This window comes from Mustela lutreola, chromosome 10 (genome assembly GCF_030435805.1).
Source record: "Mustela lutreola isolate mMusLut2 chromosome 10, mMusLut2.pri, whole genome shotgun sequence".
Lineage (NCBI taxonomy): Eukaryota > Metazoa > Chordata > Mammalia > Carnivora > Mustelidae > Mustela > Mustela lutreola.
In genome coordinates this window covers 30281588-30305918 of record NC_081299.1, presented here as the reverse complement: position 1 = coordinate 30305918, position 24331 = coordinate 30281588, and the positions used below count along the sequence as shown (strand labels likewise).

At 53.4% G+C, this 24331-nt stretch overlaps 1 protein-coding gene across 2 annotated transcripts; it reads left to right on the top strand.

Moving 5' to 3' along the window:
- Positions 1–1270: 1270 nt before the first annotated feature.
- Positions 1271–22094, top strand: NT5C1A (5'-nucleotidase, cytosolic IA). Of its 2 annotated transcripts, XR_009345306.1 has the most exons (7): positions 1271–1480; positions 7907–8074; positions 8502–8631; positions 10281–10403; positions 12711–12895; positions 14435–15220; positions 17845–22094. XR_009345306.1 is itself a non-coding variant. In XM_059137224.1 (6 exons), exons 1-6 carry the CDS (start codon positions 1355–1357, stop codon positions 14798–14800), a joined length of 1098 nt encoding a protein of 365 aa, XP_058993207.1. In that variant the 5' UTR covers positions 1271–1354; the 3' UTR covers positions 14801–16618. The 2 variants fall into 2 exon arrangements, 1 of the variants encoding a protein (XP_058993207.1); XM_059137224.1 differs by lacking the exon at positions 17845–22094 and having other exon boundaries at positions 14435–16618.
- The last annotated feature ends 2237 nt before the right edge of the window (positions 22095–24331 follow it).

Sequence of the window (24331 nt, the reverse complement as noted above, 5' to 3'; positions counted from 1 at the left end):
CCACCGAACATTCAAAAAACACATCTATACATTTGGACTGCCCCCAAACTTCATTCTTACAGCCTCCATGTTGCACATGGCCGCAGCCTGCTGAGGCTCACCCAGATCTCTGTCCAAGTCACATTGCCAGAGGGTAGGCAGACAGGAGAGGGTTTGGGGCCATCTATGGAAACTATCAAGTCTGGAGAAGAAACATACTTACCCCGATCCCAAATTTTGTTATTATTTCCCCCTTCCTCCCACACAAACTTTCGTTGGTTCCCCCCAGGACATGGTGGAGGCTGGGCATATCTTTCCATTCTGTACCCCCTTCCAGCCAGATGCCTTCCAGGCTAAGCCAGTATGTTCTTCTGCTTCCCCCACTCACCTGTGTGGACTTCTAGGCTCACACAGAGATGCCCCTTGTCTGCTTCCTGACCTGTACTCCAGGACAGGTGACATTAGTGGCCGCACCCCGGGCTCTGCACCAAGAGGGGACAGTGCTCTGGAACTCCAGGATGGTGGTCCAATAGTCTTTGGTACCAAGCTCCTTTTCTACCCTCCCTCGGCAGGTGGACCTGTGAGCGTGAGCCCCCTACTGGCCGTCAAGGGGCCAGCAAGAACCTGGGTTCAGAGTCCCTGGGTGTCTTCCTGGTGTGGGTCCCCAGCCAGGCTGTAGGGACCTGGTTTCTCCACCGACTTTAAAGGTCCTTCCGCCTTAGAGGGGAAAAGCTGCCCATCCGGGCCGTCTATTGTGCGCCCGGCTAGGAGCAGAATCCAGCTCAAGAATGGAGCTGTCCATCCACAGCCACCTCTCCCTTCGCAGAACTGACTACGGTCTGCCAATCGGATTCCCAGGGTCCTGGCACCGGAGGGGAAAGCGGCCGCCGGCTAGCTTTTGGCGACGGGAGGCTAGCTTTTCATTTTTTCCTTTAAGGATCACCATCCTGGGGGGAAATGTTGTCAGACCTCTCCTCTCTCGGCGCCCTTAAGCACCAGCGAAGAACACGATCCCCGAAATCCTGAATCCGCGGCAGCCCGCAAGCCCAGCTTCAGGGCCGGTGCTCCTGGGAGCCCGAAAGGCCAAACCCTCCCCAGTCACCACCCCCCACCCCCACATTCACTTGGGGACTCAGCTGCCCCCTCACCGCCCCCCCCCCCCCAGGACACATCCAACATCAGCAACCCGCCCGCAGCGGAGAACGAGTTTAACAAACCCCCGCCCACCCCCACCCCCAGCGGCTCGCGCGCGCACACTCCCCGCGCGGCCCGCCCCCTTCTCACTCCCGGGCCGCGCCTCCCTGCTGCAGCCCATTCCTGTCAGCGCCGCGTCCCCGCCGCCGCCAGCTCGGGCCGGCAGGGTGGCAGCCGGATCATGGAAGCCGGGGAGCTCCGGGAGCCCCGCGAGCCCGGGCCAGGGGCAGAGACCGCGGCGGCCCGGTGCTGGGAGGAGACCAAGACTTTCTACGAAAACCTCGCGCCCAAGAAGAAACCCAAATCGGTAACAGCAGGGTCTGGGTACGGGGGGAGAGCAGGGGAGGGGTCACTGAGGGAGGGTCGTAAGCCCTCTGGAGAGGGACCCGTGGCAGGCCTCCAGGAGGGGACGCAGCTCTTTAGCACCAGAATGTGCCGGGCCCTTGGCACCGGCTCGCGTTTATTTTGGGAGCTCTGCGCCGGTGTTTTTTTTCCCCGGGGCTCGGGTTCCACGCCAGGAACCCCCTTCCCCCATGCTGTCCTCAGAGCCCAGTTCCTCCGAGAGCCTGCAGCCCGGGGCTCGCGGACAGCACTTGTTGGCACAGCGGGTCAGCGGCGCCTGCCCAAGCGCCCTGGGCTAGGGTAACCTGACCCTGGAAACCCGGCTCCTCGTTGTGCGCTCAGGTCCCTGCCATCTGGGGCATCGGGCTCCGGACCCGAGAGTCTGCGTTCGGGCTCTGGCTCACGGCCCTGCGCTGTGGGCTCCGGGGGCTGCGCTGTCCGCGTCCTAAGGGAAGGGAACTGCACTGGATCTTCGCCCTACGTTCAGGGCTCCCGAGGCTGGACTTTGCGCCACAGCTCGAGGTTCTGGTCCTGTTGCAGTGGGCATCAACATCTCCGTGACTCCCGTGGTGGTCTGAGAGACTCACACAGTGAAGAGAGCTCCTCTTCCCATCGGACAGATTCCTGATGTCCCCGCTGTCCCCTGGGCCTTGCTCATTGCTGCTTCCCAGATCTCAGAGCTTGGGAAGGGGGCTGAACGGAGGTTGGCCCAGAGGCATCCTCCGAAAGGTTCCAGCCTGACCTTAAAGCATCCTGCTGCTTCCCTCCTAGGGCCCTTCCCCAGGAGGCCCACCCTATCAACAGTCATTCCCTGCAGCATCTCCAGGTCCTGCTTGCTCAGCAGTGGGGACTGAGAGATGAATTTGGTTGAGTCCCTGCCTCAGGAGCCGGCGGTGCACTGAGGGAGACTTTTGAGGGAGACCCTTGAGGGAGACCCTGGCCAGGTTGAGTGTTCAGATGAAAGACCCTACATGGTCCAGAGGGAGCATACAGGAGTGAGAGACTGCCCGCTAAGGAAGGCTTTGCAGACACAGACTAAGAAAGGCTTTGCAGACGCAGCGTTTGAGCTCAGCTTAAAGGCTGAGTAGGCAGCATTTCTCAGCCAGACTGGGTAACAGGATGGGCAAACGGCTTGAGGATGTCTTTGATACTGGGTGGGAGAATGCAGGATTTGGGGGAGATACATGGGTCAGGTGCCAGAGACCCACATAGGGCCTTGAATGCCATACTCAGGAGCCTGGGTTGTCAGTGGGGTTAGGGGTTTTAAAACCAGGTTCCGCTGGGGCCCTATGTTTCTGGAGGTCTGCACACATGCGGATCTAATTTCTTTTCTTTTTTTTCCCAACTCCTCTTAAACTATTAAATGTGTAATAAAACTCCATTCACTCAAATGTGTTATGTGGACATCTTAGCACCTTCAGTACCACCAACATACTAATTTAATGCTGTAGGTTGATTAGTTGTTGTTGTTGTTTTGTTTGTCTTTTGGTTTCTCATTAGCAAACCTCAAGACAAAGCCTTCCCTAGGAACTGTTTTATCTTGAGTTTGCTGGCAATTATTGTTGCCGAGTATCTTGAGGCTTATATTTTAACAGAAAACAAATTTTTTTTGCAATTTGCAACCACTTATTGATGGGACTCAGGACTTTCTAATACTGTGCACAAACCAATCAAATACAGGAACAAATTAACTAGGAGATGACGTTTAAGTCTGCACCGACAGCCTAATTCCTAGGTTCAAATTTATCACTTACACAACCGTGCTGTTTCCATTGGTTGTCATTATAAGAAATAGATCATGTACAGGTAATACACTGAAATCAAAAAGTAAACTAGTAAAATAATTGTATGCTAATCAACTATAGTACTAGCTGATTTACATATTGGGGTTCTACCCAGGAGTTCATGGAAATAAAAGGTCAACCTACCTTTTTAAAAGTATGAAAACCGTTTTTCAGCAGGATATTAACTGGTCCCATTTCATTTGAGCGCGATCCCTCTGGGGCTGCTTGGGGAGTGGATGGGAGACGGTGAGTCCAGCAGCAAGCAGACCAATGAGGAGCTGGTCCCTGCCTGAGGGGGAACCTTGACTGATCTCATGGCCATGGCTCAGGAGATGGACACTGGGGCTGGAGTGGCAAGTAGAGCCTCACCAATACATCTCCCCCTCAAGGACCATGGAGCCAGGGAGCTCAGGCCTAGTTGTCAGTCATGACCCCTGACGCCTCACGGGCCTCTGGGAGGTAAGGGGCCTGGCAGCCTCCCAGCCTCTACTCCTTCCTGCAGTAGCCCCTCCTCCCACAAGCTATTTTGAGGGCTTTAGGCCTCCTGGGTCCCATTAGAGCCTAGTCTCATTCCCAGGAGCCTGAGTGAAATATTTAAGCCCTGACGGCCCAGAGGAGCCCCTCACCTCATGGGGTCAGAGGACTCCTCAGTCCAGACCTATCTTGTCCCTTTCTCCTCCAGCAGCTCTTCTCCCAGTAAGACTGTTCGGAAAGAACAGCTTTTGGCTGTGTTCCCTACTTGGGCCCAATAGGCAGAATCATGTCGGTCTAAATGAGAGCTCCTCAGGCAGGCTGGCTTTCCTCCATTAATCCCCCACCAGCCCCCCAGCACCAGTGGAAGGCAGAGAACTGGCAGGACCCTAGCTCCCTGGAGCCCATTGTTCCCAGGCTGAGTCCCCTGTCTAGGACAAGGGTCCCCCTGACCCATTTCCCAGTCTGGAATCAGGACTTCTTTCTGTGTTCTGGAGGAACAGTTTGTTCCTAGCCATGCCTAACAACACATGAAGGGGTGGTCTCCCTCTGCAGCTAGGCCCAGGGGTGTCTCCAAGTGTTTGGCTTCTCCCCAGCTCTGGCCAGCCCTTTACCTGTCCCTTCAACTCTGCTGGAGCCTGGAGAGGCCGCTCTTTCTGTATCTTTCACAGCAGTTCACGCCTTCTGGGCCCCAAGACCCTACCCTCCTGTACAGTGTGAGAGCAGGTGGAGCTGGTGGAAAGGTTCTTCATTGGGGACCCCCATTCTGAGGAGAAAGAGAGCCCTGCGGCTTAGAAACCTCAGTCTGGGGGCATGGTGTTCCCCCACCATTTCTCCCAAATCTGGAAGGGGAGGGCTCCCTGGGGCAAGTGTCCCAAGGAAGTGGCTGAAATGGAAGGGGCTGGGGACATCTGGAAGCTATCTAGGAAGGGCATATGGGGGGATGCTGCTATGTGGACAGAGGCCAGGTTAGAGGCCAGAGCCTAGGGATCTTACCTACCTGGATCTGCCTTGACTTTGCTGTGTGACCTAGAGTGATACTCTGTCCATCTCTGAGTCTGCTTGCCCATTTGTAAAAGAAGGAAGTGGAGACTCCTAGGGCCAAGACAACTAGGATATCTTTCTTGTGATGGCCAGAAGTGGGATGGGTAGGGATGGGGTCTGAGCAGCTCAACCAGAGGGGACCCAGAATGGAGAAGACTGGCAGGGACTGTGGGACAACAAGACAAGAGTGAGACCTTGGCTGGCTGCCTGGGCTGGAGCGGCTGGCTTGGGAATCTGCCTGAAGGGGCCAGGAGGGCAGCTGGCTCTCTGTCCTGGATGGTGTTGGGCCTGTCCCTGGGAAAGTAAGCCCAGCAGGTGGGGCAAACTCAGTCTCCATTCTGAAGGCCATTCCTGAGTTTATGAGAGTGGTCTCCCCAACCCACCAGCCCCACCCACACTTACCATCCCTGGCCATCCCTCTATGCTTTGCTTTTGCTTTCCCTTCTTTCCTTGAAAGCTCACAGTTGCCAAGGGGGCTGGGAGTTCCCCAACCTGTGATCACACAAACAGGGGTGGCTGGCAACTGAGAGGGTACCTGGGTTGAGTCCCCAGAAGAGGCACCTGTCCTGCCTGCCACCGCCTTTCCCTGACCCCTCTGGCTGGATACACCATCTTTGTTGGGGTCAAAGTCAAAGGCAAACTGAGATTTACTGCATGCGCTTGGGGAACTCTTTGGTCTTCCATTTACTGCTTTGAGGTTTAAAGCTTTATTAGCCACTAGCCACTCATAGCTACTCAAATTTAAATTGATTAAAATTAAACACAATTAGAAATCCCATTCCTCAGTCTCAATAGTCACATTGCAAGTGACTGAACGTGTCTGTTATCACAGAAAGTTCTAGTGGATAATGCTCTTCGAAAGGGTGGCACAAATCTCTGCTTAGGGACAGATCATAAGCTCTGTGGGGGCAGGGATCCTGTCTGTGTTGTTTCCTGCCATGTCCCCAGCACAGTGCCTGTCACATGGTAATCACTCAATGTTACCCACTGATTGGGTCCCAGGCTTGATTCCAGAAAGAAGCAGTGGAGTTGGGTACATGGCCTGCAATGCTATCAGGAACAGGCCTGAATTTGAGGTCCATTTATGAATCTTGCCCCCATCTTGAGCCTCTGTTTCCTCACATGCAAAGTGGGAGTCACCCCCACATTCTGATCCTCCCCAGGGATTCTTAAGGGTCCAGCTGCTGTCTCTCTCTATTCCACAGAGGGTGGTGAAGGAGTTCTGAGGCCCTCCTGGGCCTTGGGGAAGGCCTCCTAGCACCTGCCCACTCTTCTGGACTTATCGGCACTCACGCTCCCTGCCCTGGGCTCTGCTCACCTCTGTGAATGCACTGCGTACTTGCTCACTTCCTGATACCTTCCTTTACCTGATTCCTCCTTCTGGGCTGCACACAAATGCCTCCTCTCCCGTGACAGCCTACTGTGAACCCATCATCAAGACTCTGCTTTCCCTTGTGTCCTATCACTCATGCTAGCCCCTTTTGTGTCTCTGTTTACCTGCCTTTCTTCCTTATCAGCAGGTGACTCTGAGGGCAGGAGCCCTGTCATTGCCAGGACCACTTCCCAGGCAGAGCCCAGGGACCTGGAGCAAAGAACCAGTAAATGTTTGTAAAATTTGCATCAACCAAAAACAAACAAACAAACAACACAATAGAGCACCTATAGAAAACTCAGAGCCCATTCTTGGAGCATCTACTGTATGTCAAGCAATCTGAACAGATTAGGGTATTGTCCTGGAGTTTCTAGGTCATGTTAAATCTGTCATAGCAAATACTGTTTCTCATTGAAATAGATTATGTGAGAGTTCAGGAGCATTACAAATTTACTGAGCATCTACTAGGTGCTGGGCACAATTTTAAGCACTATAGATACTCTGAATGAACAAGATAGTTCTGGCTTATGTTCCCTCCAAACTTAAGCATGGTCCCTGTTTCCTCCCCAGGACTCTGTCTAGAAATAGAAATAGATAAATAAGCAATTAGGGCCATGCTACATTTAATTTAAAAAGGAAATCTATGGGAGAGGTAGGAAACCTATGACTAGGAGCAGGAAAGGTAGGGGACAGGTAGTTTGAAACCTGCAGGTTGGGGGGAAGTTAGCTAGACGAAGAACCAGGCAGAGGGCACATCATGTGCAGAGGCTCAGGGACAGACAGGAAACGATACTCAGACACGGGAAAGGTCAGATTGAGCAAAGCTGGATAGCAGAAAGTTGACAGTGTGAAGAGGTAGGCATCTGTCTCCAAGGGCTTCCTACTCCATACTCAAGGCTGTGGAACAGAGTTTGAGAGGAGCAGTTACCACTGAAAGGGGGAGGAACATCCTCAGATGTGAACTTGAGAACACCCCCTAACAATGATATGGATGACCTAGGATGGGAGATGGTGATGGACTGGACTCTGGCAGGGAGGGCACAGAGAAGTGGATGGATTCTATAGAGTTGACAGGTTTGGGTGATTGATTGATTGATTGATTGACTGGTGTAGGGAGGGGAGTTGAGGAGCGGGGAGGACTTGAGGTTGACTTCTGGGTTTTGGCCTCAGCGTTGAGTCTATGGTGGTGCTGAGCATTGAGACGAGGAGGCAGATGGGAGACCAGGTTTGGAGGTGCAGGCGGTGGTGGGAATCCAAACTTGGGCATGTTAAGTTTGAGTGTCTGTTAGTCAACTGGGGCAATGAAATATATCAGCCTGGATCTCAGGAGAAAGATCTGGGCTGGAGATGAATTTTCTTACATAACTACCTTGTTTCTGGGCACCATTTCTTCCTACAGGGCATGTAGCTCTCATGTTATAATGGAAATCATCTGGAGACCATCTCAAGCATCAGTTACACTCTGGCTACAGGCACTGTATTCATTTTTCCCGTGTGTCCAGATGGCCCACGAGATTGTACACTTCCTGAAGACATGTCCTCCCACTGGATCATGCTCTCTTGGCAGGGAGCCCCCGTCTCCCTTAGGTCCTGGTTGGGTCCCACATGGAAGGGGTCCTGACCCAGGTCTGCCCCTGCCCAAAGCTGGGCACCTAGAGAGGCTGGCACGGGAGACCTGCTTCAGAGTGGGAGTAACAGCCCTCCTCCTGCACCTTCACAGCCCAAGCCTCAGAATGCTGTCACCATTGCTGTGTCCTCCCGAGCCTTGTTCCGCATGGACGAGGAGCAGCGCATCTACACGGAGCAGGGCGTGGAGGAGTATGTACGCTACCAGCTGGAGCACGAGAACGAGCCCTTCAGCCCAGGGCCAGCCTTCCCTTTTGTGAAGGTAGGTGCCATGCAGTGCTTTTGTGGGGATTAGAAAAAAGCCCTCCTGGGTTTGAATAAGGAAAGGGGGCTTCCTCTGGGTAGATGCCAGCCCGCAGGAACACGGCTTGACAAGGGGACAGAGCCATCGTGGGAAGAAGCCTCCCTGTCCCCTGCGCTAATGCAACCCCACTCCAGGTCACTAGCTCAGTGAGTGGAGCTGGGCAGGATTTCGACCCCCACTCACCCTGTATGGAGGCGCCCCTGTGCAGATATCAGCCAGCGCAATGGCTGATGTTAGGATGAGACAGTCCACGTCCACAGCCAGCCCTTGACCATCCCTGTCCGCCCCCATTAGATCCCAGCTCACTCCTCCTCCCAAAGCTGGCTACCAACTCCAGATGTCAGTCCCTGGGGTTCTGAGCAGGAGGGTCCCCTCTCCTATCCAGGCTCTGGAGGCTGTGAACAGGAGGCTGCGGGAGCTGTACCCCGATAGTGAGGACATCTTTGATATCGTCCTTGTGACCAACAACCACGCTCAAGTGGGTGTCCGTCTGATCAACAGTATCAACCACTATGGTGAGCATCAGGGGCTTGGCCATGGGACACGCCTACCGGATGCTTGCAGATGGGGCCGCTCCTTTGGGGAGGGGGTAGGTAATACCAGCTAGAACCTGAAGCCCAGAGGTATGCCGGTAATCTGGTTCCTCAAGAAAACAAAACAAACCAAAAGAAATAACAACAAAAACCCTGATTGTAACATAGTCATCTTAGGGTGTGAATATCCCTCGGTGCCTGATTTCAAGTTATCTACAGTTGGACACTCTAACTGGCTCCAAAAAAAAAAAAAAAAAAAAATCCCTGAATGTTTAACCTTCAGCTCCTGCAAGCTGGTGCAGGCCAGAGCCAGCACACCACTGCATAGGCCCTGTTGTATTGGGCAGAGCACCTGCTGCCTCCGTGCTTCAGTTTCTCTTTCGCCAGCGGGGCTCACAGGCCTTACAAGGCTGCTAGGAGAAGCAGGTGCAATTGTCAGAGTGAAGGGACTTTGTGTCTTAGTCCAAACTCTTTTTTTTTTTTTTTTAAGAGTTTATTTATTTATTTGACAGAGATCACAAGTAGGCAGAGAGGCAGGCAGAGAGGAGGAAGCAGGCTCCCCAGTGAGCAGAGAGCCCGATGCAGGGCTTGATCCCAGGACCCTGAGACCATGACCTGACCTGAGCTGAAGGCAGAGGCTTAACCCACTGAGCCACCCAGGCGCCCCTTAATCCAAACTCTTGATTGAAACTAACACACCCTCCAGAGCTAGCCTACGCTGGTGAGAATCTTACTAGGTTAAAAGGATGTCTTTTAGAACTACAGGGCAGGAAGTAAAACCGGGCCCAGAGCAGCCTGAATCCAAGTACTGGAAATCTCTCCTGGGCTTTTTCTCTCTGGGCCAGGTGAGCCCCTATTTCTGCTTCTCTCGGCCTGTTTCCAGCCCCTCCCCCTACCCACATCTCTCTTCCCAAACTCGGTCTCTCTGCTTTTCCTGAATATGGCCAAAATTTATACGTTTACAAATCCTTGTTTTAAGCAACCAACAGAGTTTGGTGGCATTTTCGTAATCCTCATTTCAAATTGCTGGGAGCAGAATGATACTCAAAATATTTAACTACCTCAGGACACAGGCACGGAGCGATCAAGAGACACCAGCCGTAGTATCGGAGCAGGGTCCTGCCGCGCCAGGAATTAGGCCTTCTGTTGTGGATTGTCCCCCATGAGGGACTGGGGTAGTCGTGATGGAGTGACTCAGTAGGCCCAGAGCAGCAGCCTTTTACCAACCGGCAAATCCACTCCAGCCGCTGCGCGCAGGGGTACTGGGTGACCATTAGCCTGGGCTTGCAGAGGATCTGATCCGCCCAGCTTGGGTCAGGTGTCTGCCGCTATCCAATCAGCTACGGCCAGGAGGGCCAGCCTCTGGCTGGACACCCACCTTCCGTAGCAGTAGTGTGATTATCTGACAAGAGCACATTACCGTGGGCCAAGCGGTCACTCCTGGTTAGTCATCCATGTTTCATGGGTGAAGGATGGAGGGGGAAGGGTGGCCTACAATCACTCCGAGAATCGCTCTGCTGCCCCATCCCCACTCAGAGCCAAGATGGAGCCCACTGGCCACGGAGGGACCCCCTCTGAGGCCCTGAGGGTTGACTCAGGCATCACCTCGGTGCTCTCTGCCTCCTCCCCAGACCTGTTCATTGAGCGGTTCTGCATGACAGGTGGGAATAGCCCCATCTGCTACCTCAAGGCCTATCACACCAACCTCTACTTGTCAGCTGATGCGGAGAAAGTGCGGGAAGCCATCGATGAAGGTGAGTCATGCTGAGGAGGGAGAATGTGGGGAGTCTGACAAAAGGGTTGCAGAGGTTGCCGGGGCGGGGGGGGGGGGGTGCTGGCCCTAAAGCTCTAAGCAGATGCTAGGGGTTACTGTGGTAATTGGAAAGGGAGTGCCTTCCTTAATTCCTGTGACCTGTCAGGTAAACTGAGAACAAGGCCCACCTGTTCCACTGATTGCCCTTCTATTCCATTCTGCCACCTTCCGCCCTCCCGTGGTAAGGATGCCTTTACTCATCAGCATCCCCCAGCCTTCTCTTCCCGTGGAAACCCTCCTTACAGCCTGGAAGGCTACTCACTTTTAAGAGCCCTCCAGGTCGGTAGTTCTGATGCCTGTGTGACCAAAAGCAGCCTTTGCCGCCCGTCTGGGCCAGTCGGGAGGAAGGTCAGTATCTAGTTCCTCCTGAGCCCTGGGGTCTGGGCAACGGCTGGCATTCCAGCAGCCGGCCTGGCCAGTGCTGGGGTGAGGTTAGGAGACCCAGCCACAAGGGCTGACAAAGAGAATCTCCCTCCGTGGGTCTCTGTCAAGGGACAGTTTAGGGTTAAACTGTGGGAACCTTGTTTCCCACAGACCTGGTTCTCCGGACACAGTATGTATCCCTGTTGCTCATGGAAGAAAACAGGCCCACAGGGGAGGAAGGATTGCCGCACTGCCCACGCGGGCTCCTCAGGCCAAACACTCCCGGCAGGTTTTGCTATCAACCAGCAATATATTCACTTTTTTTTTTTTTTTAAGATTTTTAAAAATTTATTTTTGTGCACATGAGAGAGAGCACATGTGAGAGAGAGATAGCACCCGAGAGAGAGAGAGAGAGCGCGTGAGTGAGCACAGGTCGGGGGGAAAGGCCAGAGAAAGAAGCAGACTCTCCCCTGAGCAAGGATCCCGATGCAGGACTCCATCCCAGAACCCTGGGATCATAACCCAAGCCACCCAGGTGCCCCACTTTTTTTTTTTTTTTTTTTTTTAATATCCACTGTTCTCTCCCTCTTCATGCTGTCTCCTGCCTAGAAGCCTGGCCTCTAGCCTCGCAATGCCTCACTCCTCTGTGTTGCTTTGGGCTGCAAGATGCTTTCTTTAACCAGAAACCAGAAGCAATTTCCCTAGGCAGATGGCACACCCTCTGGTTGGTCTGGTTGGGCCCTTGGCACCTGAGTGCGTGCCTCTCCACATCTGTAATTTGAATGCCTGATAGCAAGCAAGGGATGGTCAGGAGGGAGACCCTGCCCCCAGCTGGGTGGTCCTGGTTCCTCTTGGCTCCCGTGTTGCAGGCACTGAGAAGGTGCCCGGCCTGATGCCCGGGCGCATCTTCTGGCTGCTGAAGTTGCCGGGAGCCTGACACTGCTTTCTCCTCCCAGGACCTCTGCCCTAGCCCAGCCCTTGCGAGCCTGGAGTTCCAAGAGCAGAGCTGAAACAGCCCTTGGGAGATGACCAGTAGACAACAGACCCCCAGGCCTCCAGCCTCCTAGCATTGGTTCTCTGCTGCCCAGTGCAGCTCCAGTCTGGGGCCTGGGCTCCCACGGGCATCCTTGACTCCTGGAGAAGCCCAGGGTTGCAGAGTCTGTGCATGGTCAGATGGCATTGGTACTGCCCTTTTTGATCACCAACATTGCCTCAAGGAACCCTGAGTAGGGTATACCTGGGGCCACTGTGGCAGTGAACTGGGGGTGCCCATAGACTTCAGCCTGGAATTCCAGCTCCAGAGCTCGAACACCCTTAATTCTACCTTGGTCCAGAGAGGGTGCTGATTACTTGCAGGAATCAGCAGTGGAGAGTAACTGAGGCCAGGCCAGCCCAGCCCCATCGTGCCTGTGAGGATCTGCTAGAAGGACAGCAGTGGCCTGGGGGACCCTTCCTTCTGGTCAGGATTGACATTCAGCTGGTCCATACCAGTGTGACCTTATTAGATTTTAAGGAATTGAATTTTCTCCATACTGATTGGTAAACAGCTGTTTCCCTGAGTCCTCTGAGTTACCTCTCTTTCTGGCACACACAGCCCCACCCCTCAACCTTCCCACAAAGCAGCAACTAAAGGGAAACCCTGACATGGGCCAGGGCCCTCTGAGCCCTCCTCAGAGCAAAAGCCGCTGTCCATTCTTATTGACCAGTTTTTAAATATTCTGAGTATGAGCCCCCATTAGTCTTGCCCTGAGTCCTGGGAGAGGCTGGGGCGGGGGGCCAAAGGCATCCTGAGATGACTTTCTCTTGGCCCCAGGTCTCTGAGGCACGTGTCAGGGGCCCCCGCTACCTAGATGAAGGCAGACAACACTTGCCTCTCTCTGCCTAGGGATCGCAGCGGCCACCATCTTCAGCCCCAGCAGGGACGTGGCTGTGTCCCAGAGCCAGCTGCGCGTGGCCTTCGATGGGGATGCTGTGCTTTTCTCGGATGAGTCGGAACGCATCGTCAAGGCCCACGGGCTGGACAGGTTCTTTGAGCATGAGAAGGCCCACGAGAACAAACCTTTGGCCCAGGTGCTGCATACACTCCCCAGAACCCCTGAGAGGAGCAAGGCGGGTCCCCTAAACTTGCCCTTGGCTGGAACTTCAAGCCCAGAACCAAACCCCAGGCCCAACCCAGAATCCAGACAGTTCCCCTCTCCAGGCCTCCAGCCCTCATCCCTCTCACCTGACTCCTGGCCCCCTCAATGTGTTTCTCCACCTTCACTGACCCTCGGCCCCTCACTGCAGTCCTATCCTCCACCTCTGAAGCCCCCATTCTCTCTCTAAGCTCCTCTGCCCTCTGCAGCTTCCTTCCTCTTTCTGAAGGCCTCGCTCTGTCTCCAAAACTGCCATCTTCTCTCCGGAACCCTCAACCCCTCTCTGAGATTCACCCACCCCTCTGAGTAGTCTCCCAGGTCCCACGTCCTCAAGAAGCCCCTGTTTCCCTTACTGGAGCAGAGGAAAATCTGGGCAGCTCCTCAGGGGGCAGGGAGACCCAACTGGTTGTGGGGTCTGGAGCAAGCCCCCTGCTTTGGGCCACACCAGCCCTCCTACCTCCTGCCATCCATCCCTTGGCCAGGAGGCTTGGGGACCCTTCCACTGCTTGGAGTCTCCCTGAGAGTAGAATATGCCAGGAAGCCTGGAGAAAATTTCCTGGGTTTGGAGGTGGTGGAATCCACAGACCTCCTGGGAGATCCTATTTGTGCTTTTAACAAAAGTCTGGGTGTGCAATAATCCCAGAACTCTTTCCCCAAGAGCTCAGCAGGCTTTTAGTGGCAGCTCCCAAATACTCATCTGACTTCCATTCTTGTGGAGTCCTCCTGAAATCTCTGGAAACCCGGGACAGGACCAGTTTTACCACTAAGTGGTAGCCAGAGGCCCAGGAGACCACTACTTGCTCCAGGTCACCCAGCCAGGGAGGGGTGTCTAAGATTAGAAGCCCACCTGCCCTTGTTTCCAGCCACGGATACAGCTTTCCCCTTTATCAGCATCTGGTTCTTTATTCACACATCCTCCTTCAGCTGTATTGTTCTGGGCACAGCAGAGTCGGTCTTTCCCTTGACCCTAGAGAGCTGGGGCGTAACATCCTGAGCCACCTGTGCCCAATGGGCAGAGTCGGTGTTTGGCAGGTACCCATTGGTCTGTCTGTCCCTGTTGTTTGCAGCTGGAGTCCATTCTGATTGGAGGTTGCCCATCCCATAATCACTAAAATATCCTCCTGGCTGATATTGCACAGAAGGGCACAGTTACGCAGCTGCATGACTGACAACCATGTACCTACAGGGCATATAGATGGACATACATAGCGACAGTTGCCCTGGGATGGTTATTCTGACCCAGACAGCCCCAATCACAGCAATATGGATGCCCAGACTGACATAGGTACCTACAGACCCACTGACGCACACAGTGGCCCCAGCAGGTGTAGCAGAGCTAGGAGATGTAGGGGTCTCGAAAAGCTTTCCCACCCCAAACAGCAGGATCCTAGTGCTTTGGGGAGGAGTCCTGCCGGAGAGGGGGCAAGTGTTTGGGAGACAGAGGAGCTCACGGTGTTCCCTTGCCTTCTCCTAGGGCCCCTTGAAGGGCTTTCTGGAGGCACTGGGTAGGCTGCAGAAGAAGTTCTATTCCAAGGGCCTGCGGCTGGAGTGCCCGATCCGTACCTACTTGGTGACAGCACGCAGCGCAGCCAGCTCGGGGGCCCGGGCTCTCAAGACCCTGCGCAGCTGGGGCCTGGAGACGGATGAGGCCTTGTTCCTTGCAGGAGCGCCCAAGGGCCCCCTCCTCGAGAAGATCCGCCCACACATCTTCTTCGATGACCAGATGTTCCACGTAGCCGGGGCTCAGGAGATGGGCACGGTGGCTGCCCATGTGCCTTATGGTGTGGCCCAGAAGCCCCGGCCGCCTGCCCCTCTGAAGCCAGCCCCAGCTGCACAGTGAGCCGCCAGCTTCACTGACTTGCAGAGCTGCGGGCACAGATCCCTGTCTGTATTCCACCCCAACGTCCAGTGGACCCTTCTAGTTCCTCACCGCTCTGTCCTTCTGCACGTCTGCCCTCATCCCCACGAGTGAGGAACTTGTAGGGAATTAGGCAGACTGACCCAGCACCCTCCAGAGCCCTCCCGCAGGGCAAACACTGTGCCACCATCCTGGCTGGAAGAGTAAGATTGTAGAGTAGCTTGGTTTCGGGGGAGGAAGAGGGCGGGTTGATGGGAATGAGGGTGACAGTGTCAGAGGAGCCAGGCTGCCTCCAAGGGGGCTTGGGATTAAGACTAGCTCAGTGCAGTGCAAAGAACTTGGCTTTGAGAGAGAAGGCATCCGGCTTCCAAGCTCTGTGGCGGCGTGCACTGACGACCTGGGGTAAGTCCCTCCCTTTCATGGGCCTCAGTTCCCGCATCTTGTAGGTGGTTTTCCATCTCTCTTGGAGCTGCATTGGCATGGTTTAATAAGATTGCCCGGCCCAGGGCTGCTGCCAGACCGTAGGGTACCTTTGTGCAATTAGAGGAGAACACTGTCTCGAGAGTGAATTTCAAAAAGACGACCCTTGCTCTGCGCTGACCCAGATCCACTCTGGGGCACTTTGCTTGCTCAGAAGCACGTAGCCTTTATCTCAGCCCCCACGGACTCCTCGGCTCGGAGGTCTTTGTCAAAGGGGCAAAATGCACAGTCGTCCGCAGCAACCCTACCTCTCATTCTGCACGTTTGGAAACCACAAGACAAGATGACCTGTCTGCTTCCCATGATCCTCTACTGTGAGTCCCCCGTCGAGGGTCAGCTGCCACGAGCAGGGTTTGTGGAAGGAGAGAGGAGTGACCTTAACCTGCACACAAACTCTCGTTCCGCCAGCAGGGGGCACTGCGGGCTCTTCCCCAGGAGGAGCTTTCCGGACTGCCTGCTCAGGGCCTCCTTTGCTTTTGCTTTTAGCCAAAGTTTAGTTGTTCCTGCCTGCCAACCCTCTCCCCTCCGCTCTCAGTCCTTTGGTTACCGTGTTCTGCTGTGTTTCCAAGCAGCTTTGCCAGCGGGGAAAAGGTCGAGTGTTGGGGTTCGCTGTCATGGGTCCAAATGCAGGGGAAGAAAGCTCAGTGGCTGAAGTGGGAGGGTGTCCTGCTTGCCCCTGAGAGAAGGCCTGCCCAGGGTGACATGAGAAAATCTGGTCTGAGACAGTGACCCATTAGACAGGAAGGAGCTGAAAGGTGCACTAGCAAGATCCTCCAGCTATGGGACTATGAGTGAAAGCACTGAGCTCTCTCTCACTGGGATGCTGTGCAAGGGACGCCAGAATGAAGTGACCTCTCCCGGCAGCGGGCCAGTGAATCCACCATTTGCAGGAGCCTCTGCAGCCTCTTTGTCACCACTTCTAGGGGAGAACTCTCACTCTTTACTGAGTCCGCTTCTTTTTTTGCTAACGAGCCTGGCTCTCTTTATGAAGGGAGGGTGTGAACAGGGATGGCTGGTCCCTCAGGAAGACCCAGAACAGGTGGGCAGTCATCTGAGAGGGCAGGCGACCGATTATCTGGCTCCTGGGCCATCCCAGCTATAAGCAAGCACTTTGTGAAGGAAGCCAAAGGCCCCATCATAGGGAGCAGGAGCCTGGAGGTGTGTGTGAGAGAGCTGGACCGCTGGAGGGCGGGAAAAGGAGGTAAAGGGCTACCTTGGGCCTGACCTTTGTCATCTTGTGGACTCAGTGCAGGATCTGAATGGGGACAAGTTCAGGGCAGTGTATGGCAGGGTAGTAGTTGCAGAAAGATGATCCAGGATGGAAGATGATCCAGGATGGAAGACAAAGTGAGGAGACAGAAGTGTTTCCAAGATGAGCAATAGTTTGGGCCAGAAGAGGAATGCCAGGCTGGTTTTGCACCCACTGTGTATGGAGCTGGGCTGGGGAGCGGCAGAAGGGGGAAGGTCAAGGCCATGCTGAGTTTCTGGGGCAGACCCCACCACTGATTGCCTTATCACAGGAGGGGCATGTGATGATGATGTCTTCGTACAGGTCTTTCAATCCACATCCAGGATCCATCTGGCCAACAGAGGAGGCCTCAGGGCAGGGAGCCTGGTTTTGAGCTCTTCCCTCTGCTCCTAGCCCAGCCAGAGATACTAGGAGACATAAGAATCACCTCTAGGAAAAAAAGTGATAGAGGGATTCAGCTTTGATCTTGGCTGAACCATGAAAGGCCCTCTGTCCTTCCCTCAGTCAGAATCACCCCCTTGGATGAGCCTCTAGGGCTCCAAAGCCAGCCAGAGCCATATGCGGCATGAAAAGCTGGCACAGTTGAGGTTCAAAGAATAGTATTAGTCTGCATGACCAGAATGGAGTATGTACATTAGGCACCAGATGGCACCTAATTAAGATAAACCCTAGGGATTCTGGGAACCAAGAGGTCTTGCCTCCAGGACCTAATGATAAAAAGCCCTGATTCTTCCAGGTCTTTCAAGAAGCAGAAAAATATGATGCTGGAAGGAGAAAGATAAGGGACAGTAAAAGCTGTGGATTTCACTGGAGCCACCAGTAATAGACACAGACTGCCCTGGGCAGTGAGAGCCACTGGGATCTGGTTCTGTTATTGAAACCATAAATGAGCATCTCGGGCCTGGAAAAAAAGCTTTAGGGGGCCGGAGTAAAAGGCCAGAATCCTGGGGGCAGGCGAGGCAGTAGCCAGACACAATTTCTGATTCTTTCCAGTGGTGAGGAGGAACCCCAGGCAAGGAGCATTGTGCATTGGTTCCCCGGGCAGATTGAAATGCCAGGTGAGCATCACAGCCCGTACTGGACTGCAGCACTGGGCAGGGAATCGCAGCTCCTGAAATGTTGGACCCCTGGAGCCCATAGCTCTGCCCCCCGACAAGTCCCCTGAATGCTTCCCAGGATGTGCTTGCCCACACTGTCCCAGACCCAGGGGAATCTGCCAGTGAGCAGGAAACCAAGCCCTGTTCCTAGACGCTGAGACTGCAAAGATCATCGCAAAGCTGCTCCCTCCTCTCCCCAGGTGCCCAATCAGATTGGCGGGAACGGAGCAGGAAACTCTAGGAGAAACCAAAACCTGTGAGAAGCTCAAACATGAGATGGATCTGGGATCATAATGATATCCAGCTGGTGTGACAGGTGAGCGCCCGCACACCAAACTGGTGATCAACACATGGAAATACCTCTATGACAGTTGCGAAATAGCGCTGGCCCAAGCCCCCGAGTGCCCCTCCATGGTTTCTGCTGCACTGGCCTCCCTCCACTGTGACAACGCCGTCTTCCCACAATTCAGCAAAAGGGGCGTCCAGGAGTCTGTGCTAGCCCAATGGCCATCATCCACTCTAGTTGCTCGTCTAGAGAGAGTAACTTACCCAGAGTCATTCAGCTGGTGAGTGGCAGCCCTGGAAATGAGCCCATGTCTGTCCCTTGGGACCCAGGCTCTCAGCCATTCTGCCGTTCAGCCCAGACAGCATAGAGGCCACAAGAGAAGCTTTGTGACAGAGGGGCTTGCCCACCAGTTAGCATGCTGACCTCCTTCCTGTTAAACTGCTATACAATACATGGTACATTGCTGTTGTAGTGTCCTAAGTAGCTAGGAAGAATTTAAATTAGAGCCAGACATTTGCAGAGCTGCTGAAGCATCACCCAAGTTCTCTGGAACCCAGTCTAAAGGCCCTTGTGTGGGGCTCATGCAGAGTTTAACTGATGATGGGCCAAATCCCTCTCACCACCTGTTTTTGTAAAGAAACTTTCATCAGAACACAGCCATGCCTACTGGTTTTGCACACAACAACAGAGTCGAGTTGTTTCAACAGAGACCAAGGAGCTGAAAATATTTATCTGACCCTGGACTGAGGCAAACACCCACAGCGTGCCCTTTCGTGGGAGAGACCAGCTCATATCCACCTGAGTGCTGGAGGCAGAGGCTGGTTTCACGGCCAAGGGAGGGCAGCATGGGCCGGTTCTGTGCCCATCTGCGGGGATTGTTAGGGCTGCAGAAAATCATAGGCATTAGCTGAGTACCGTGATGTTGAACACAATAGATCCTTGGTATCGGAGGATTTCAGATTTCAGGTTTTGACCATTTCCAAGTGCCCCATGGCCTGTTATAATTTGAAATGTTGACTCATAAAGTTGACTCGGGTGTGCCCTCCTCAGCTGATGGGTGAGGGCAGGGAGCAGGACCCTTGGCTAGGGCTGAGCCCAGCTGGCTGTTCAGCACCTGTTCGGTGTGCCTTTGTGGTTCTCAGCTCGTCATTGCCCTCCTGGGCCTCTTGGGAAATGAAAAGTGCTGGTAGGTGAATGGGCTTTAGCTAAATATTGGTTTTGGATATAATGGAGCAGCCAATGTTGACTTCAGCACTCTGATCTAACAAGTCATCCGTATGCTCTCCGTGGAAGCAGGAACAAGGTCTTCATGAAGGCCACTCCAGCGAGCGCTTTAGCTGATCCAGAACTTACTGATCAAGCAAGAGCTAAAACTCCAGTGAAAGTCAAAAGGCAATTGTCTTGGGCTGTGCGTGTGTGAGCAACTCACACGCCCTCATGGTGGAACTGCGGATCAGGAGAAATCTGGGACCCAGCAGCCAGAGGAGTTTACTCAGTCTCCAGGATCCGCTGCAAGAAAGGCAGAAGTGGTCCCACCTATAGACATGATTGTTCCATCATGATACTCTTGTCTCTTAAGCCCAGACTTGGCCTCAGAATCCTTCTCAATCCAGCATTCCAGGAGCCCCTACTAGCAAGTTGGAGTTGGTACAGAAGATGGAACCCTATTTTGACATCCTTGTTGGTGTGAGGATCTGCTTTCCAGGGCCTCTGCAAGGCCTTGTTTATTCTCTGATGACACGGTACCACTCAGAATCGGGGGGTCTCACCTTACCCGGGCAGGAGGGGTGCAGGGGGGAATGGAGGGGGGATGGTAGGCATCCTGGGGTTGGCTGCTTCCCCAGACTGGGTGCCTTTAAATGTAGGTCCTTCTCTGGGTTTCACCAGCTCAAAGCAAAGCACGAAAACCCTTCCCATCAGTAGGTGGCGCTAGAGGCCAGCACTCCGCCATTGGCAAAAGTTCCCTGGTTTTCTTCACTGGTTAATTTTCTCTGCTGTGGTACTTGGTGCTGTGCTGGACTCCTTTGTGTAGCTTGGCCTAAAAGCACTATAGGTGCTCTGAAAATTTCCTGTGTGACAAGCTGATTTCTCTTACCAGCAACCACTGTGACTGTGTGTGTGGACAGATTCATATGAGCATGTGCAACAGGATGAAAGCTGCATGTGTCCATGTTTACGTGGGCGTGTAACAGATCAGATATCTCTGTGACAACTCTGTGTGTGTGTGTGTGTGTGTGTGTGTGTGTGTACATGTACAGTGGACAGGATGGTTATCTCTGTTAACTAAGGATCCTGGGCCCCATATACTTATGGCCAGCCCTGTTTCTTGGGACTGCTTCTGGCCATTCCCATCATCTCATGGGCATTTGCACATGTGCAGCATGGGGGCCACTGAAGCCAAGTTCCATATCTTTCTTTCCAGCTTTCAGATTTGGCCAATAAAATCTTGGCTCCCATCCCTCTGCCTCCAAGCCCTACCTCCCGCAGACTTGGAAAGGAAGTGGTAGAATCTGTGCTAGGATACCCCTTTTGACTGCACCTGCCTCACCATCTCCATTTGTTTCTTTCCTCCTACTGATAGTTCCAGGGCCAATGTGGGCAGTTGGGCAGATTGCATACTGCACAAATCCAGATAGAGTCATTCACGCTATGACTTGAATGGAGCTTTCTAAACACCTGCAAAACCTGCCAACCTCCCATGGCTGTCCTGGTCATCTCATGATCATGGCTAGAAAAGTTACCTTCTTCCCTGCCCCCCTGGCCCAGCCCAGCCTAGGCTAGGATTCCTTTCTCTGCTTGGGTGTTCTAGTCTGGCCTAGAAGTGACTAACCCTTGACCTTGATCTGGAAATATCTCCTTGATGTCATTGAGATTGAATTTATGAAAGTGAAGTATGCTGGCAGCTTTTCAGTAACCCATCTTCTCAGAGTTAGTGGTCCCTGTAAGACATACTGGGATTCTATAGACCAGAGTTACTGCCTCCCACGCTCCTGGCCTGTGGGTGAAGATGCCTTCATGGGCCCACTGGTTAGATGGGTCTGCCACAGAATTAGGGGAAGGCCTCAGGCTAATCTTGGAGTTGCCACCATGTAGAAAATCATGAGGTCACCGCAGACTGGATGCCTGGGCCTGGTCCCAAACCCTGAAGCCTCCCAGGGCCAGGCGGGAAATGTGAGTGAGCGAAGAGACGAGGCCGGCCGGGTCTTTTGGGTAATGGAGCACACATTTGCTCTTTGTCGGACACGGTTGCTGCCGTGTGGGAATGTGTGGGGCTGTTCCCAGATATCGCACCCCATTTTTCAAGGGAAGCTAAAAATCTGGACTTTCAAATGTTGGCAACTATTTTGAATTTGGAAAGGATCGTGCAGGCCAAACAAAACACATCTTGCAGGCCGAAGCCAGCCCTGGAGCCTCCTGTCTGCTCCCTCTGGCCCAGGCCCAGGGAACTGAGTTCTTCAGAACCGACTCACTGAGCATGTGAGGATATTATCCTCAGGCTCACAGAGTCTGGGGTCTCTGAGAGACCTCAGAGATAGCCTAGTTCACCCCTGTGTGTTTTAAACTGTGTACATATAAAGTTCTTTATTAACACACGTATCTTTAGCTTCTGGTATCTATTTAAAAGCATCTCAGTGCCCACCCCCTCGTGTAGAACAAGATTGAAAGTGAAGCCTTACATGTAGTCGTGCTTGTATCTACCTGTCAGAAGCCCTACTTATATCTTTATAGGTCTATTTATATCTTTTGCAAACACGGGCTGCCCTGGTCTTCCTTACAACTGAACCTCCTTGGGTTGCTTTTTAAAATCTCCTAAGTGCCTCCTTAAACAGTTAGAGCATGTTCTTCTTCATCTCTCTGAGTTCTCTCGTCTGAAGAGGGGGTAAGATGGCTCGTACCTTCTCGACTCTGCCCCTCGTTGGTCTGCTCAGCCCTCCCCATGCCCCCGCTCGGTCTGGCTCCCAGCAGCTACCCAGTCACGTGATAAAGGGTGCTGTGTGATCGTCAGTGTGGATGCCTCTCAGTCCTCGTGCTTGTCCTGTAACTGAATTTCACAACATGGGCTTCTGCCTCTTAAAAGCCATTCAAATAAATCGAAGACTTTTAAAATAAACATATACTGTCTTGTCTGCCTTCCTCACGATTGTATCTGCTGACTGACTGATGGCCCCCTGGAGGATTGCCCCTGGCGAGACCTGTAGCAAGCAGGCCTGAGATCAGTTCCATCCTGGGGTACGAGTGTCTACATGAAGACCACCTTGGGGGGAGATTCGGCGGCCCGAGTCCATCAGAAGGCAAGCTTCTCCTGGCGGTGCTCTTGGCGTGGACTCTCTGTTCCCATCTGGAGCTAGCAAGGGAGGGTGGGATGGAGCGGGAGGAAGAGCAGATAAGAGAGGGTGTGAAACGGAGGAGGAAGAGGGTGACTCAGTCTCTAGCCTCAGCCCTCCCATTATCCTTCCTCCTGCACCCCAGTCCCCTCCACAGCCCATCAAACCTGGGCCCAGTACCTCGACCCCATTCTGTCCACCACCCTCATTTCTCATGCCACTTGCTTTCCCCTCCATCTGCTGAGGCCCTGGCAAGACTGAGCTCAAAACACTTTCCTCATGGGGTGCCTGGGTGGCTCAGTAAGTTAAAGCCTCTGCCTTCAGCTCAGGTCATGATCCCGGGGTCTTGGGATCGAGCCCCACATCGGGCTCTCTGCTCGGCAGGGAGCCTGCTTCCCTTCCTCTCTCTTTGCCTGCCTCTCTGCCTACTTGTGATCTCTATCTGTCAAATAAATAAATAAAATCTTAAACAAACAAACAAACAAACACTTTCCTCAGCTAGGCTCCTTCAGAACCTGGTACTTCGTGAGGGAGAGATCACTCTCTCCCATTTTAGCTCCATGGCTCTTTGTCCCATAGTGCAAAGGAGAAATCTCCGGTTTTATTTTGGTGTTCCCGAAGTGACCCCCAAGTGGGGCTCAATAAACATGCCTATAATTGGGGCACCTGAGTGGCTCAGATGGTTAAGCCTTCACCTCTTGGTTTCAGCTCAGGTCATGAACTCAGGGTCTTGAAATCAAGCCCTGCATCCGGCTCTGTGTCCAGCACTAAGTCTGCTTGGGATTCTCTCTCTCCCTCCCCCACTGACCCTCCCTTTGTTCTCTCTTGCTCTAAATAAATAAATAAATAAAATCTTTAAAAAAAATTTTAAAAGGTGCCTATAATTGAACAAATGAATTCAGGGCTGTTAGAACTGAGTCTGCTGTTTGTAGCCAATGTCATTTCTGAATTGGTTGTAAAGTATTTTGAATATCTCTCCTAAAAGACCACCAAAGCATCCCCCATGTGGGTAGGAAACCAAAGGCATGGGACATTAGTTATCTCTTGCTGTGTCACAAATTACCCCAACTAACTTAGCAGCTTACAGCAGCAAACATTTCTTATCTCATGGTCTCTGTGGGGCTGGAGCCTAGCAGCAGCTGAGCTCGGAGGGTCTTGCTCAGAGTGTCTCAGGAGGTTGTAGTCAGGCTGTCAGCTGGGGGCTGAAGTCACCGGCACACTTGCGGGAGCTGGGGGATCTGCTCTCGCACACACATGGGTGTCGGCAGGCAGCTTTAGTTCCGGTTGCCCAAGTGTCTTCACAACGTAACTGTGGCTTCCCCCAAAGTAACCAAGAGCAGACAAGGCAAACTTCCTTTGAAAAAACTGTCCTTGAAGGCCCAGCCTCAGAAGCGACATATTATCGCTTCTACCACATGCGGTGGATCATGAAGACCAACCTGTTACAGTGTGGGAGGGCATGATCCAAGGTGCGAACTTAGGAAGTGGAGAAAATCGGCGGCCATCTTGGAGGTCAACTCCCACAAGTCATTACGCTCCCATCTGCCTGCTATCACTAGAGGCCTCCAACGTTATCTTATCCATTCCCCAGCCTCCAGGCAAGACTAGCCCCAAATGTGCCTCTTTGGTTCTCCCACCTGAAGGTCCTCCACCTTCCCAGACAGTCACCAGGGAGAAGGAGAAATGTGACTCCTCATCCACATCCTTCCACACACCTCCCATCCATCAGATTCCTTCAGGGGCTGTGAGGTCACCTACTTGGGAACGTCATGGAGAATTTGTGTTCTGAGATGTCTCGGTCTCGTTGTGAAGTTTTCAGAAAGTCTGTAAGGCCAGTGGTCCCAGAGCTGCTCACGCTGGTTGTAGGTGATGGGCCATGTCTAAGGCGAGGGAAAGGGCAGGGGTACGGAAGGGTGGTGGGGGAGGTCGTTGAACCCTAACTTTCCCCTGCCCAGGCCTCAAGCAAACAGACTCAACCCTCTGGTGCCATAACTGAATCCTCCATTTTCTGACAGGATCTTGGACTGGATCTGGGAGCAAAAGTGCTACAACACAGAAGTGTGACTGTGCCTTGGA